At 43.8% G+C, this 16690-nt stretch overlaps 1 protein-coding gene across 2 annotated transcripts in view; it reads left to right on the top strand.

Annotated features, from left to right (window-relative positions):
- The first annotated feature begins 1471 nt into the window (after positions 1–1471).
- The window catches only part of LOC147603302 (uncharacterized protein At5g03900, chloroplastic-like), a 64807-nt gene continuing 49588 nt past the window's right edge, over positions 1472–16690 (top strand). For both annotated transcript variants that reach the window (XM_086796550.1, XM_086796549.1), the window contains exons 1-2: positions 1472–1973; positions 2429–2536. In XM_086796550.1, the coding sequence (XP_086652676.1) occupies positions 1566–1973; positions 2429–2536 (516 nt within the window). In that variant the 5' untranslated portion in view covers positions 1472–1565. The remainder of the gene's footprint in view (positions 1974–2428; positions 2537–16690) is intronic.

Here is a 16690-nt window from a genome sequence, read left to right as displayed (position 1 = left end):
AATCCCTTTTACATTCCACGTGCACCATGAGAATCCTATTGACTTATTCATGACAAAGCCATTTCGGGGACCATATCAACTTCCTCACCTTCCCTTATTGGTCACAACCTCTTTTTGAATCCTATTGACTTATTCATGACAAAGCCATTTCGGGGACTATATCAACTTCCTCACCTTCCCTTATTGGTCACAACCTCTTTTTGAATCCACTTCCAAGCCTCTTCCACTTGATAATTAAACCTTTGCTCCGACGAAGGGCCACTACCTCCCTCCCTCAAGGGACCATATGGATTGGAATACATTAAAGGACTCAAACTGCCCTGAGACTTACTATCTTTTCCTTCTACCCCCTGATTGGAGTGACTTCTTCTGGCTTCCACTTTGGGTTGTGTGACGTTAGTTTTCCCTTTACTCTAACCCATTCCCCTTTAGCATGTTCCTATCATCTTCTCTTTGCCTTTAACTTCTATCTCTTGGCTAGCAGCCGATTCAGTTTTTTTTCCCTTATTTTTGCTTACCTCCTTTCCCCCCTCACCTTTGCCTTGAGGTTGTTCTACATAGTTCTTGGCTATATGTCCAAAACCCCCGCATGTAAAACATGCTCTCGAAAATGAACCAAATTTTAAACCTAATTCTAAGGTACCCAGATCCCCTAAATCAACCTTAACTATTTTTGGTGTATCTCTAGTGGTATTCCAGGAAATACACACACTATTGGCTTGTCTACCCCCAACCTCATCACTTGGAAGGTGCAGCACCGGCGGACCCAAAGAATAAGTGATATCCCGCAAAGCCAGCCTAAGCCAAGGTGGGAGTCCTACAATCTCAACCCACACCGAAGATGCATTCTGAAGACTTTTATTAACATCAAATGGAAGCACATGCACTAACCTTTGTCCTAAGAAGAGAGGACCTTTCGCAACAAAGAGCTCCGTCTCACAGACTGACCCTCAACAAACAACACATTAAAGAATCCTTTACCTAAATAAAAGACTTTGGAGACCACCTTATCATGCAAGACATCTTCTTTAGGCCATCTACCAATCTCCACCTTTGCAGAGGCAGCCTCCATGGTGACACTACACATGGAGAAGAGCCCAATCTGATTCCTAACCAGCTCCGGGTTAATCTCCAAACATACCTTCTTCTCCCACGTCTGAGCCTGAGCACTTAATCTTTCATTCATCTAGTCTGGCATGTCTTTTTCCCTTGTGCACTCACCACCATCCTCATCTCGGAGCTGCTTCATTTCTCATAGACTGTTGACTTCCCAATCTCCCCATTCGCTCGACGTTTCTACAACCCCCTGTTGGCCCACAGACTGTCCATTCCAAGCATGGAGCCACTTTCTCGTCAACTTCTCTCGTCGACGTACAAGCACATGCGCCCGCCACGTGCGAAGTGAAACCCACTACAACAATAGACCGCTGGTGTAAATATCCTAATTTCAAGCCTTCATCAAAAAAAGAAAAGAATAAATAGATGCCATTGTTGTTGGAAAATGCAATAAAAATCTCATCACAACACCACCCAGCAACACGAGGCGTGAGTGTGTCCATCCATCCATGGCATCGATGATGACTAGTCGATGCCTGGTCTCGTCCATCCCACCACAGATCAAGCTTCCCTCTCTTTATCTTCACAATACTTCACATCTACGAAACCCTAAAATCACCATTTCTCCTGGACCCCTTCATCATCATATTCAGCAGAGCTTCTTCTTCCGGCACTGCAGGCCTCTGAGTTGTTGCAGAGCCCATGTCTCTGCAGGATTGTCTTCTGCCTTGAATCCTGAGAAGCGCGTGGAGACCGATTTTCTGCCCTCAGACGTCCGCGAGCGAACCATGAAAGCCGTTGATGAGCTCGGAGGAAGGGTCACTGTGGGAGATGTGGCCAGCAGAGCGGGCATGAAAATCACCCAAGCTGAAACAGCATTGCAGGCCCTCGCAACAGATTCCGGTGGTTTTCTAGAGGTACACCATCAAGCACTTCACTGCAATTAAGTGCAGACAGATTAATTCGTTCAGTTAATCTCCTGGATTAATCATGAATTTTGAGCAATGTAAAATACTTTGGTCTATGAATTCCCTCTGGCTCCATAGAGCTCGAGCCATGTAATCTATCCTGGGTATATTAATCAGTTCACTTAATCTGTAGCTTAATTATGTATCTTGAGCAATGCAATCTATTGCTGGATTATTAATCAGTTCAATTTATATGTATTAGTTGACCTAATTGAGGTGATTACTAAACCTACGCATAGGTTACATTGCTCAAGTTCCATAATTAATGTGCTCGGTTTAAAATTTGCTTTTCCGGAGGTACACCATTGCGCATGCACCTAATCTCACTTCAGTCAGTGCGTTTTCAGTACAATCAGCTGAATCAGAATCTGCATACATTGTTTCAAATGCTTCGATTTTTCCAGGTTTCCAGGGATGGTGATGTTCTCTATGCCTTTCCCAAGGATTACAGATCAGTTCTTGCTGCAAAGTCTGTCCGGCTGAAACTTGAACCTCTCCTGGGCAAGCTTAAGGTATCGAGTGCTATCCCATTGTCGTTGTGTGTTTGGATTGCTCCCACCCTTTTGTACTACTGGGGCCTTCACTCATAAGAAACCCTCCATATCACCTGTGTGTAGAAGGTGATAAGAATTGGTCTTCTTGGCAGACTCTCTCTCTCTCTCTCCCCCATACACACGCGCGCGTCCTGGGGTGGGAGACATGTGCACGCATACAGATGTACAACATAGTTATCGGAAGCAAAGAAATGGGAATGGAAATGAGCATGGGAAAGTAGCTTGTGAGGTGGACTGAAAGGGGGGGATGCCATGTCAGCAAGGATGACAAAAGCTAGGGGGAAGGATGAGTCTTTTAATGTCATAGCCAAGCAAGGGGAACATGAGGAAGAGGAGAGAGAAGGGAAAGGAAAGAAAGCGCAAAAAGGGAAAAAGAGGAGAGAAAAGGAGATGAAAGCGAAGATAGAAGCTTGGAAACAAGTTACTTGGAAGTTGGCCTGAAGTAAAGTCGTGTGAAGGGAAAATGGCAGGTGCTGCTAGAAAAATGGTTAAAATGGGGAAATCTGGCAGTCTCAAAGAGACTGGAAAATGGCTGCAATGCACTTTGGTCATAAGTACCCCCCGAAACGTGTCTTTTGGCGTGGAGACTCCTCGTTTGATGGTGTTTCTCATAACTTAACAAATTTTTTAACTCTGTGTATCTCTTAAAAGTTGACACATATGCAAGCTAGATTTTCAACACCCTTACTGTATATTCATGAAAACAGTGTACGCAGACCTAATAAAAGATCTATCTCTTGTGCACTTGGGTTATATTATACACTCTTATGCCACCATTTTATACATTCTTTTAGGTGACAACTTGTGTTAAACTACATCTTGCAAAGCCACTAATGGTTAGCTTTTTTATCAAGGAACATGAGGAACCTAGCATCTCGCTCACCGCCCAACCATAGAGCTCCTTCTATGCACCCAGAAGGTGGAGTTCTAGAGCTGTTTAGAGACACAACCCATTCGTGTAGGAAGCCCTAGTGTCCCATACCACTGTGCTACACCCCTCGGGTGTCGTTGCATGGAGTAGTCTCTACTAGGCCACAAAATACAAGACTGGAATGATCAATCTTGTTGAAGTGTGCCTATTATTGACTTATATAATCCTCATGTAAACCATGATCTATAATTAGTGTAATGTCTCTTTAAACCCCTAGATCTGCCCTCTAGATGCTTTATCCTAGTGTCGCATGTGCAGAAGCCTTGCTGTACCGATCCACAGCCCTAAGCTTGATTAAGACAAGATGCTAATTAAACATGATTAAGACAGAGGAGAGAGGAGAAGAGAGAGATAGTTGGTGTCAGGTTTTCTTGTATTATATGGTACAAAAAGGTGACTGAATGTCCTTACATATTCAAGGCTGTTTGTCTACCCCCAAGGGGTGACCTCTGGCCTTCTACATACTTCTACTGCCTTCTAACTTATGCAAAAGTTGAATATGATGAATGAATGATGCAAATGATGATTTTATGCTTAAATATGCTCTAGAGGTGCTAGTTGGCCTGCTGCTGCTGTCGGCCAGCTTTGGACAGTATATATTCATAAAATATTTCTTAATTGTTGCGCTTACTTCAATGCTTGCCCAAACCTATTGGCCTTCACACTGGCGCCTAACCGCCTGCTTGCTTAGGTGCCCCTAATGGGCGTGCCGCCTGCCATATGATAGCCTTTGTTGCTGCCGATTGGACACCCATGCCCTCCTGATGCTGATGATGATGAGGTTGATGCTGAAGATGATGTCCTCCTAATCAGGGATTATGTTGTTCATGCTGAGGATTAAGCCATGCACGGGCGTGTATGTGACATCCCCTCTTGCTAAAGTTGATGATGAGGTGGACACTTTGTCATCCTTCCTCCTTGGACTAATGACTTTGACTATGACTTTGACAATTTGTCTGAACACTTTCCACTTCTAATCCCCACTTCCAAGTCTTACTAAAGAAGTGAGCATTTGTTCTACTATTGTCCCCATGCCTGCTATCCCTTTCCCTTAACATAGCGGCGGGTCACTTGCCGGAATTGAACATGCCTGTTGGTAGGCCTTTGGAATTGATTAAGAGCTAAATGATGTACTAATTCTGAGTACATACTCCCGGAGAATACTTTCCTCCAGCTTTGCTTTGCTTGTTGCAGACCACTCCATATGCTACCCTAGCTGCATTCTTTCGATGGATCTATGCACCTCCTTGGGACTATGCTTAGTGGTTGAGCTTGAATGCCCTAATACCAATGTTACATGCACAGAAGCCTTGCTGTACTGATCCACAGCCTAAGCTTGATTAAGAACAAGATGCTGATTAAACATGATTAAGACAGAGGAGAGAGAAGAAGAGAGAGATAGTTGGTGTCAGGTTTACTTGTATTATGTAATGCAGTGGCATGTGAAAGTGACAAAATTGAAGAACTATTTGTAGCAAACCCACTTAATCAATAATCACAAATAATGAAAGAAAGTAGGATTCAAAGAAAAGAGAAACGAGGTCTCGCTGAGAGGGAAACAGGCCCCTCTCCTTTTGCTGGAATTTATTGAATCAAACCACGAGCACAAAGTGTCTGAATCTTTACAATAGATGAGAAATGTGTTATCCAAATGAAGAGGGAGTGTTCCAATTTATAGGTTTGAGGCTTCAATGCTCTAGAATGGAAAGAGTAAGCTCCAAATGACAAGTGGCTACTTTAATTGACAAGTGTTAAGCTAAATTGACAAGTGTAAGGTTAAATGACAAGTGTAGGGTCACTTGTCTCATTCGAGATGCCACATGTCCTATTCCAGATGCCGCATGTCTTAATTTAAATGTCGCATGTCTTAATTTAAATGCCGCATGTCTTAGTTTAAGAGGTGATTCTTCCATAACCTTCTATGCTATAAATATCCCAACTTATAAAGAATTTGACAAAGGTGCTTTAGTAACTCTTGATCCTTGTGAAAATCCGCGAACAGAATTTCCATTAGAGTCTGCTAAAAATAGCAACTCTCCTAGATTCTAGGATTTGCATGCTTTAGGTCCAAGAAGGCTTCGTTGTAAAGATTCACATGTTTATGGTTTGTTCAAATGATTTGAGCATTTGGTTTTTCCTTCGAAACCACTCATCACTCATTGAGCATTTTGGTCAATTTGACCACACGAGTGCTAAACCAGTCATTTGGGCATTTGGTCTATGACCACCCGATTGAAAACTTTGGGTGTTTTGGCCAATGGCCACCCGTAAATAGAAATGAGCATTCTAGCTTAATTATCCACTCAAAAGATATACAAATCACAATTCATGCTACATGAGCTATCTAATAATTACCTACTCACATATGGAATGGTATTGAGCAAGACAATGATCAATTTGAAGAACAAAGTAGGAGGTTTGTTACATATTATATGGTACAAAAAGGTGATTGAATGTCTGTACATATTCAAGGCTACTGGTCTACCCCCAAGGGGTGACCTGTGACCTCTTGGAGTTGGATCATGAAAAGGTAGTAAAAGTAGTCAGTAGCCCTTTTTGGGAAGGCCTATGACCTATGTAACCTTTTCCAATGTACATAATACATTATACTGGAAAACCTCTCTCTCTCTCTCTCTCTCTCTCTCTCTCTCTCTCTCATGCGTTTTGCACTAATGGTTCCTACAGGGTGCTTAAGGGCTGCCATTAAGGCATGAAGGCTTCTGTTATGTCACACCTAGCACCTAGGTCAACCTAACTCTTTGCTAGACATGTTAACCAACTTTGGATCTAGGATGTAACATTATTTCCTCCTTAGGTAATGAGCCAGACATAATCCTGATGATATGTTGGTTCTAAGTTGACTTAGTGAGATGAGGTGGATGAGTTGGTAAAGAACTTCGAGAGGCACACAAGGGCTTGGTGCTTGTGCTTGAGCTTTTGTGATTTGATAGGGACCACACATTTAGAAGACAACTTGTAATGTTTACTGGTTCTTATAATTTTTGAGACCTTTGGGACTTTAAGGTATACCCTCATGCTGTCCTGTAAGACTCTCTTCCTGTTAGGGTAAAATTGGATTTGATATTGATGAGCACCCTTCACGCTTTTCCTTGTAATCTGTAGCATGTCTTGTATATTTTGCAAAAAAGTCCACAATTAATTGCATTTTAACTCCTGTAAGTCTTACGGCTATGGGTGATCTCTGATCTGGGTTGATACCTGTACATAAACATATGGTCTAGATCAAGTATCCGAATGCTTACTATTGTTACATTGGAACTCTATCTGTGGAAGGTACCTCTCCCACTTAGTTTGTCTTTTAGAGACATACGTCCTCAACGTTTCCTTTGTAGTTTGATTAGTTTACTTTGTGTGTCCATCCAACTTGAGAGGGTTACACCAACCCCAAAGACTTGTCTTATCCACCTATAACAGGTGGTTCACATACATACAAACTAACACTCATAGGGAGTGTTCACACATACATAGACTCTGAAGACTGAATCCCAACACCTCCACCATTGAGACTGAGCCTGGGCCTCTCTTGGCACCACTCTGCGTTTTCTGAGCGCCGCCCCTTCCACCTCTTGGTGCTCCTCGTCTCTGAAGATTCTGCAACATCATCACATGTGTGTAAGGTACTTAGTGCTCATATCATTAACATTATCACGAAGGGGCTCTTCTTTTTTTCTTGGGTCCTGTGCCTTGGCTATCTTGCTTGAAAAGATTATAACCATCAGTACTGCAAGCGCTATCACAAAGCATCTGCTCCTTGCAAGTACACGTCCCACACTTGACCATCAAGTGTCGGAATCTTGGAAACATTGATGCAAGAAGACGACAGTAGATCATCATCGATGTTCTACCGTGCGGGAGGTTTGTTAACTTTGGAACATCTATCTTTTTAGTTCTATGTGTTGGGTTCTGTAAGCGCTAATTGAGTTAGGGTTCTACAGGTGATACCAACATTTAGGTGGGAAAACAAAACACACACAAGATTATTTTTCAGATTTTGGGGGAATCTATCTCGAAATTTTGTGTTTAATTTTTATGTGTGTGCTTAAGAGTTAGGGTTCTGCAATCATAAGGAGGATGAAATCTCTCCATTGCTGCTGTGCACACAGAGAGAGAGAGAGAGAGAGAGAGAGAGAGAGAGAGAGAGAGAGAGAGATGATTGTACGACTCAATATAGATTGAATTGATATGATTTGAAGTACACCAAATACATGCTTTTATAGGTTGCAAACCTTATCTTTTGACTCACACAAATCACACTCACATATGGAGACATGACACATGGCACACACTACACTTATCTAGATAAGAGGGCGTTCACACACATATAGGCACACGTACACATACATGGGGTGTTCACACCTATACAAATACATATAGATGGTTACACACATATTGACAGGGATACATAGTGGACATACAAGACACGAGACTCCGAAATACCCAACAGGTTTTCTGCTTGGGTAGTCCCCCAAAATCTGAGTTATATATTTTGGATGCTTTTGGATTTTGCAACACTTTGTTTCTATAAAAGACTCCTCTCTATCATTCCCTTTTTGTCCCTGCTTTAGGTGAGGGGGGGTTTGATTTGGTATGTGATGTAAGCGGTCTTTGTCCCCTTGGCAAGACTTGACCTTTGAGTCCTTTGCATCGAGCCATGCTTTATGAACCTCAAAGCCATGTTCATGAGCCACTGAGCCAATTGCGGGGTCCATGTTTGGTCTTTGCTTGTGTTGGAGTTCGGGATTATTGAAGGTTATGCATGCAACTCCACCATCACTACGAAGGGGGGTTTGTTGGGTATTTCGGAGTTAGTTTGGATTCTAGTCAAGTGTCCTTAGTGGTGTGAACACCCTCTTATTTAGGGTCAAAAGATAAGGCCTTGGTGCCTTTAAAAGCATGTATTTGGGTGGATTCATTATCATAGTGAATATCATTTGAGTTCTGTTGCTCTCTCTTGGTTGTTAACACATCTCTCTCTCTCTCTCTCTCTACTCCTTGTGCATCACTGAAGCTCCATCTTCTCTCTCCTTCAAGCTTTATCTCTCTCCACATCCTCACTATATTTCACCCTCAATAGCTGCATATGTGTGATCTCCTGGATGCCGATAGTTGGCCGTCTTCAATCCCAATAAAGTGACCATCTCCATATAGATGAAGTTGTCCATGAAACAAGAAAGGCTGATTCTCGATTGTTCCCAAGTTTGTTTTTTTTTCTCAGTAAGAAGATCCTTCTGTTAGTTAAAAGGGGCTACATACAAACTCATCCTCAAATGTGAAACAAGAGTCAAGATGCATAAAAGGGGAGGATGCTCTTCGGCTCGCCGCTCTAGAGGAGAAGGCTATCTCATACAATGGGGGGAGGGGGGAAAAACCACACAGGTGGTCTGTAATGCCAAGTGTAACTTGGTTGAACACAATGCTAATCAATACACTTAAATACACTAAGATTTGATGGACACTTGCTCAAATACAAGAAGTAAATTGCTGAATTGACAAGAGACACACAATGAGCCGGAACGGCCGACCCCTCCCTCAAATAAAATATATATTGATCTTGGGAGAATCAAGTACATAGTGTCATGGGCATTTCTGACCAGATTTCCATACCAATGCATATGAATACAGTATTGCAAACAAGTGGTTGTCGATGTAGACTTGCAACCCACACTACCCTCTCAAGTGCCCATGTTCCCTACCATCTGCTCTCTATTGTTCCACCAACACATGGTAGTAACAATTTGCAAGAGAGCACGTAGGAGAAGAGAACACTACACAGGGTATGTGATCTTGTAATCCGGTTCCTCCCTCCTGCTACTTGCTTCCATATTTAAGCATTAAAGCTTACCAATTGCAAGTAGAGTCGATGACAGCAGAAGTCTTCGCGCGATGGAAGTCCTTGAAGTGATGAGATCTTCAATTTGTCACATTTCTTCGCGATAAAAGTCTTCAAGAGGATGAAGGGAACCTTGGGAAAGCTTCCCCTATGGTTCAACTTGAGAAAGGAGGACTGAAATTAGGGTTTTCAGCAAAAAGACCAGAAATTACAGCAATAAAGAGAGCTGTTTTGCTGAATTTCAGTCATTGGGAGTGTGTAGGAGAGTGATTAGCATCCGGAAACACTCTTGGAAGCTTGAAAATCACCTTAGCAAGCTTGGACATGGAGTTGGGAAGAAGAAAGTGCAGAAAATGCAGCCCAACAGCCCTCATGAAGGAGGCGCCCATCTCTAGAGAGAGGAGGAAGAGTGAGGTGGTGAGTTGTCTAGTGTAGGTGGCCGGCAGGTGCTTTGTGGAGCAAGCTAGAGTGGACACATGGCTGGTTACTCCCTTTGTACAAAGGGGATAAGGTCTGGGCGGTGGACATTGGGTTATGTCCACCTTGGGACATCAATGTGTGAACACCGGGCTGGTCATAATTTATAAGTGAGTTTTGGTCGCCCAAAACTTAATGAAGTGTGTACACACTCACTTATAAATTAGTGCTAACTCCTAAGGCCAAGTTTATGACCAATACTTACCACCTGGCACATGCCACATAACCATGTCAGCAGACAGTTGTTGGAATTAGGGTTGCAGGAATGCACACACAACTTCAAGAAGATGAGGAAGCTTGAGCACAACACAGTAGTGTATTATGAGTGCCAAAAATGAAAGATAACAAGCCCTAGAAGATAATGGGCGTATATACAATGCACGGGGGAAAAAACCTCCTAGTGAGGGAAAAAGTGCCCCGGTGGTCCTAAGTGTGTTCACACACATCACTACTATAATATGGTAACAAATCCCCCCTGGAGTGATGCGGTGAACAAGAGCTAGCACTCATGTATAGGGAAGTGTCTAGCTATGTGGACGAATCCACAAAAGGGAGTAAGCCCAAAGCTTTGCGAAAAGCTTCGAACTTCTCACGAGGCAGAGCCTTTGTGAAAAGGTCTGCAAGGTTATCCTGTGTTGGCACATAAGCCAAACTGATCTCTCCTGCAGAGAGTCTCTCCCTGACATAATGGTAGTGCACCTCAATGTGCTTCGTACGAGCATGGAACACTGGGTTCCGCGCAACTGCCAATGCGCTCTGACTGTCAGTGAAGATGGTGGTGGCAGATGGCTGCCCAACACCCAAATCAGCCATAAGGCGTCTGAGCCACACACACTCAACCGTAGCTGTGAAAGCTGCCCTGTACTCAGCTTCACAACTAGAAGTGGCCACAGTAGGCTGCTTCTTGCTCAACCATGATATGCATGAGCTTCCAAGCATGAAGCAAAAACCACTCGTGGACACGCGTGTGTCATAACAACCAGCCCAGTCAGAATCTGAAAAAACATGTAAATCTGGCGGCAATGATCCCCCCTTGGGATAAAACAACCCAAGATGCCGAGTACCACTCAAATAGCGAAAGATACGCTTCACTGCCTGCCAATGCTTAATGCCTGGGCTATGCATAAATCTGCTCACCTGTGAGACTGCAAACTGAATGTCTGGCCTCGTAATGCATACATAAATGAGGCAACCAACAGCTGTCTGATAGAGTGTGACATCAAAGTGATCTCCAGCATCATGAAGACTCAACTTCAAACTTGTCTCCATTGGAGTAGCAATAGGCTTGCAGTCTTCAAGGCCAAATCTCCGCAACAATGTTTCAATATACTTTGTCTGACACAAAGCAATACCTCCATCACACTGCTTAAATTGTATCCCCAAATAATGATGCAAATGCCCCAAATCTGACATCTCAAAAGAGGCATTCAAATCAGCCTTAAAATCAGCAATATGACTCTCATTTGGTCCTGTGAGCAGCATGTCATCGACATAGAGAGCAATGATTAGATGTACACCATCCACACGTTTAACATACAAAGTGCTTTCTGTTGGACTATTCTGAAACCCATGTGCAGTCAAATATGCATGTATTTTTTCATACCAAGCTCGTGGAGCTTGCTTTAAACCATATAAAGCCTTTTTTAACCTGCACACTTTGTTTTCCTGCCCTCTTTGAACAAAACCACGAGGCTGCGATACATACACCTCCTCATGCAAATCTCCATTTAAGAACGCAGTCTTTATGTCCAGCTGATGTACATTCCAACCATTATGAGCTGCTAATGCACAGATGCTACGAACAGTGGTCATACGACATGTGGGAGCAAAAGTCTCATCAAAATCAATGCCCTTCTCTTGAGCATAACCTTTTGCAACAAGCCTAGCCTTATGGCGATCCACTGTGCCATCAGGCTTACGCTTCAATTTGTATACCCACTTAGTGCCAATGGCCTTCTTGCCAGGGGGCAAGTCACATAAAGACCATGTACCATTCTTCATAATAGCATCGTATTCTGCTTGCATAGCAGCCATCCAATTTTCTGAACTTTGTGCCTCATCAAATGAAACAGGCTCACTTTCATCGCACATACTAGAAACAGCCAATGCATAACAATCTGACGCATAAGAGGCACCATGAGAGCCAGAACGAGTGCGACTAGACAAAGGGGCATCCAACTTGCTGTCACGCAAAGTCTGCACCAGCCATCTAGGCATGTTCCTAGAGCCCTCAATCTCTTGTCTCTCATCCTCAAGTGCATCATGCACATCTGCATCAGATATAGGCTGATCTGTGCCATCATTTAAAACCTGCATAGGCTGAAAAACTGCCTCATGAGGTATTGCACTTGACTGTGCACCACTGAAAAGAGGCAACAATGTATCATAGACATCACGTGAGCTGATATCTGTCTCCTTAGTACATGAAACCAAGGGCTGAACTGCATCTTCCACAAATACAACATCACGGCTAACCAAAATGCGCTTTGTCTGTGGATGATACAAACGATAGCCTTTGCTCTCAGCACTATATCCAACAAAAATACATTTGACAGCTTTGTCATCCAATTTTCTGCGATGTTGCACAGGCACTAATGCATATGCCAGGCAACCAAAAACACGTAAATGGCCAACAGATGGCTTGCGGCTATGCCAAGCCTCATATGGAGTGACAACCTGTAATGCTTTGGTGGGACACCTGTTTAGTACATAAGTGGCACACATGACAGCCTCAAGCCAAAAACCATGTGGTAGACTTTGACTCTTAACCATACATCTTGCCATTTCCATGAGAGACCTGTTTTTTCTCTCAGCCACACCATTTTGCTGTGGTGTATACGGCACTGTACATTGGTGTTTTATCCCACGCTCAGCCAGAAATGCATTAAATTCTGAAGACATATACTCCCCCCCTCGATCTGAACGGAGGGTGCCCATCTTACTTTCTGACACATTTTCAGCCATAACCAAAAACTGTTTGAAGCACAAAAACACTTCGGACTTTGCCTTCAAAGGATATACCCATGCATGCCTGGTAAAATCATCAATGAAAGTCACGAAGTAAAGGTAGTTTCCAAATGATGGAGTTTGCATGGGACCACAAACATCACTGTGAACAAGCTGCAATCTGCGTTCAGCTCTCACTGATCCATCTTTGGGAAAGGAAGCATGCTGCATTTTACCCAATATGCAGCCCTCACAAACATGCTTGACAGGTGCCTCAAGCTTAGGCAAAGAAGACACCATTTCAGATTTCTGCAGGCGCAGCAAACTTGCAAAATTCAGATGACCAAAACGTGCATGCCACAGTTTTGCATTTGAAATAGCCTGCGTATCCATAATAGCACATGCTGAATCCTCTACACATTTGCCATCCATATTGAGCTTATACAGCCCTCGACATAGTGAACCAGATGCTACAATGATGTCACCACAAGAGAGATCATGAACAGTACATCTGTCATCCACAAATTTTACAACCAAACCTGTTTTGGCAAATGCGGAGACTGACAGCAGATTCTTTTTGATCCCTGGCACATACAATGCATCAAAAAGTGTAAAGGTGTTGCAATTTGCAACATTCAGCACAATCTGTCCAACTCCTTTAACGGGATAAGAGGAGTTATTGGCACAAGTGACAGTATTCCCTGTGGGAGCAGACTCAAGGAAAGTGAATAAACTGCGCTGCGAGGTGATATGCTTAGTGGCACCACTGTCAAAGTACCATACATCTGAATCTACTGCAGACATACATGTGTCATGCAAAGATGGGTCATAACTGCACTGCGCATTGAATGCCCATTCTGTATCTTGAACAACATTAGCAGATTCATTGTTAGAAGGAGAGGCATCTGCAACAGCCATACCAGCCTCTTTCTTCTTAGCCTCTTTCGCAGCCAGCTTAGGACACGCTTTGATGACATGATCATTTCCCTTACAGTACTTGCAAAATGTCTTCTGTTTGTCACCCTTCTTCTCATCTTTGTCTTCCTTCTTTGGTTGCGCAGCATTTGCAGATTTCTGCTTACTAGAAGAAAAGCCAGCTTTACCTTTCCCGCTTCTCTGACTAGCAACGAAAGCTTGATTTGCGACACGCATAATATTCCTGTTTTGCCTTGACTGGTCTTCTTGCAGCAAAACAGAAACTAACTCCTCAAATGATAAGGCATTGGGATTGCCTTTCATCATCAAGCGAAGAGTGGAAGCAAAACCCTGATAAGAATCTGGTAGACCATTCAAAACAGTCTGCACAAGTGAACTGTCTGACAGGATTTCATCTGCAGAAATGAGCTGCTCTTTGAAATCCTTGATCTTTGTCAAAAAGCTATCCATAGAATCACCTTCGTTCATATGCTCACTCTCCAACTGTTTTCGGAGGTAAGCAACACGAGCCTCATTTCTTGCCTGATACAATGTGGCAAGTACATCCCAAGCATCCTTAGAAGTCCTGCAGGAGCGAATATGTGGGATAATGGTACGTTTGACAGACAGCGCAATCAAGGCATGAGCCTGCGCATCTCTACCATCCCAACGAATCTGCTCTGCTGAAAGTGGTGGTTCTCGAACAGCTGCTACAGCACTTGTGCCTGCACCATCATCAACAGTACCTGTTTCTGATGTGTTTGCAGCATTCCCAGCCACAATAGGACGTGCATCAATACCCTGCACAATGTTCCATAACCCCTTTGCTACCAATACATGTCGCATCATATATGCCCACAATGGATAGTTGGTGCCATCCAACTTATCCTCAGCAGCCAACATGCGGAATACATCATTGTTGTCAGCCATGGCCAATGACTGTACTACTAGATGTAAATGCTGTCTGTAAGAGGTAAACCTGTATAAAATCGACCTGTGCTATGTAGCACAGCCCAAAACAGACGAATGGGCACCTGTCCTGCAGATTTTAATCTTGACAGAAAATCTGCACAGTAGGACGATTTTGCCTGCGCAGTACTTGGAATGCAAAAACGGAGGGCGAAATGACTTCAGATCAAAATTCTGAAACGAACAAGCCCTACGGGTTTTCCCACGGCATATACTAACCTGCAGACGCTCGTGAAACCTCGTCGCAATCGGAGGAGATGAAGCGGCAGGTGCCGGTGATGCTGCCCGGGAGGAGGAAGCCTGCTCTGATACCAATTGTTGGAATTAGGGTTGCAGGAATGCACACACAACTTCAAGAAGATGAGGAAGCTTGAGCACAACACAGTAGTGTATTATGAGTGCCAAAAATGAAAGATAACAAGCCCTAGAAGATAATGGGCGTATATACAATGCACGGGGGAAAAAACCTCCTAGTGAGGGAAAAAGTGCCCCGGCGGTCCTAAGTGTGTTCACACACATCACTACTATAATATGGTAACAACAGTTTCACACGCACGGTTCGCGGGCGGGCGTTTCCTTACCCGGAACTACACATTGGTCAACCGTCAAGCAAGCATGAAAACAGCATGCAATTTCAATTGCAAGCAAGCACATAAAGATGCTATGCAATGCAGCATTGGTATGGACAATCCCCGTGCATGAGACTATACCAAAATAGACGTGCTCCAGGCAAGTACACGAGGTACCAGACGCAATGGAACACCAATGCAACATTGGTATGGACAATCCTCGTTCATGAGACTATACCAAAATAGACGTGCTCCAGGCAAGTACACGAGGTACCAGACCCAATGGAACACCAATCCACCAAGCATTTTCGGGCATGTACACGGAGGCACAAGTCTCAACGGAAAGCCAAGTCCACAGTATCACATGAGTGGCATCAATCCAACTGCCATGGACACCAGTCCAATGTACATACATGATAAGAAAGCACGGGTGGACCAATTGGGTCGCCAAATGGTGACACCAAGTGGGCTTGCCATCGCTTCAGTGAGAAAGGGACCATGATGCCAAATCCTTAGGAAGGTCTCTTGGTGCTTCCGCATGCGGTCTGAGCCACCCTGAAACTGTCCCCTCACTGACCATGGAGGATATGAATGATATCGAGCCAGATGCTCCAGATGGACTCTGCTGGTGGGGTGAGGGTGCCTTTGATGGCTGCATCAAGCTCTCCATATGTGCTACACAGCTATACTGTTGCAAATCTCCCATCTCTAGGAAGAACCTGATGACCAACGACTTGGGGATGGAGTTGGGACTGGTATTTTAGAAATACGAAGGTTAGAGACCCGAAGGGCTAGTTCCCCACCTTCCTCCTCATAGGGTGTGACAACCGTGGCCTTAGTGGCCCAAGCAACTGTGCCCCGCGTAACAATACGGGTGGGGGCCCGATCCATAGTGAAAATGCGTAGGATCCTTTTGTAGCTTCCAGAAGGCTTGGGAGTTTCACAAAACACTTGACCATTAATGCAATTAAACATTCAAATTGACCATAGCCTTAAACATATGCCACTTAATCCACAAAATTGTAAAAAGAGATGTGCATTGTTGACACTGCATAGAGGCTGGAATGGGCTGACCCCCACCTTGGAGTATTTTATCACCCAAGGAGAAAATATCATGTGCAAGCTCTGAGACCTTCTTCTCCCCACAGGAGGTGCTGGATTATCCATATACAAATTCCACAACACGGCCCAACATGAGGCAACCGTAAAATTCTGCCGGTACATAGGCTGTAGAAGTGCCAAGCCAACATTATAATCAATATACCTCCATGTGGGTACTGATTCTTCCCCAAAAACCATGGGTCTTCATGCAATAGAATTGATACAACTCTCCATTCAGCCGTTACAGCAATAACATGGGCTGGTGCAATAGGTACAGAATCTGAAACAGCAGGTACAGCCCTCCATTCAGCCGGTAGAGCAAGTGCAACAAGTACAAGGGCTGGTACAGCAGG

The sequence above is a fragment of the Cibotium barometz genome, chromosome 64, assembly GCF_041138505.1.
Source record: "Cibotium barometz isolate CiBa-2024 chromosome 64, ASM4113850v1, whole genome shotgun sequence".
NCBI classification, from domain to species: Eukaryota; Viridiplantae; Streptophyta; class Polypodiopsida; order Cyatheales; family Cibotiaceae; genus Cibotium; species Cibotium barometz.
Note: the sequence above shows the minus strand (reverse complement) of the source record. Positions and strands in the feature narration are given on the sequence as shown.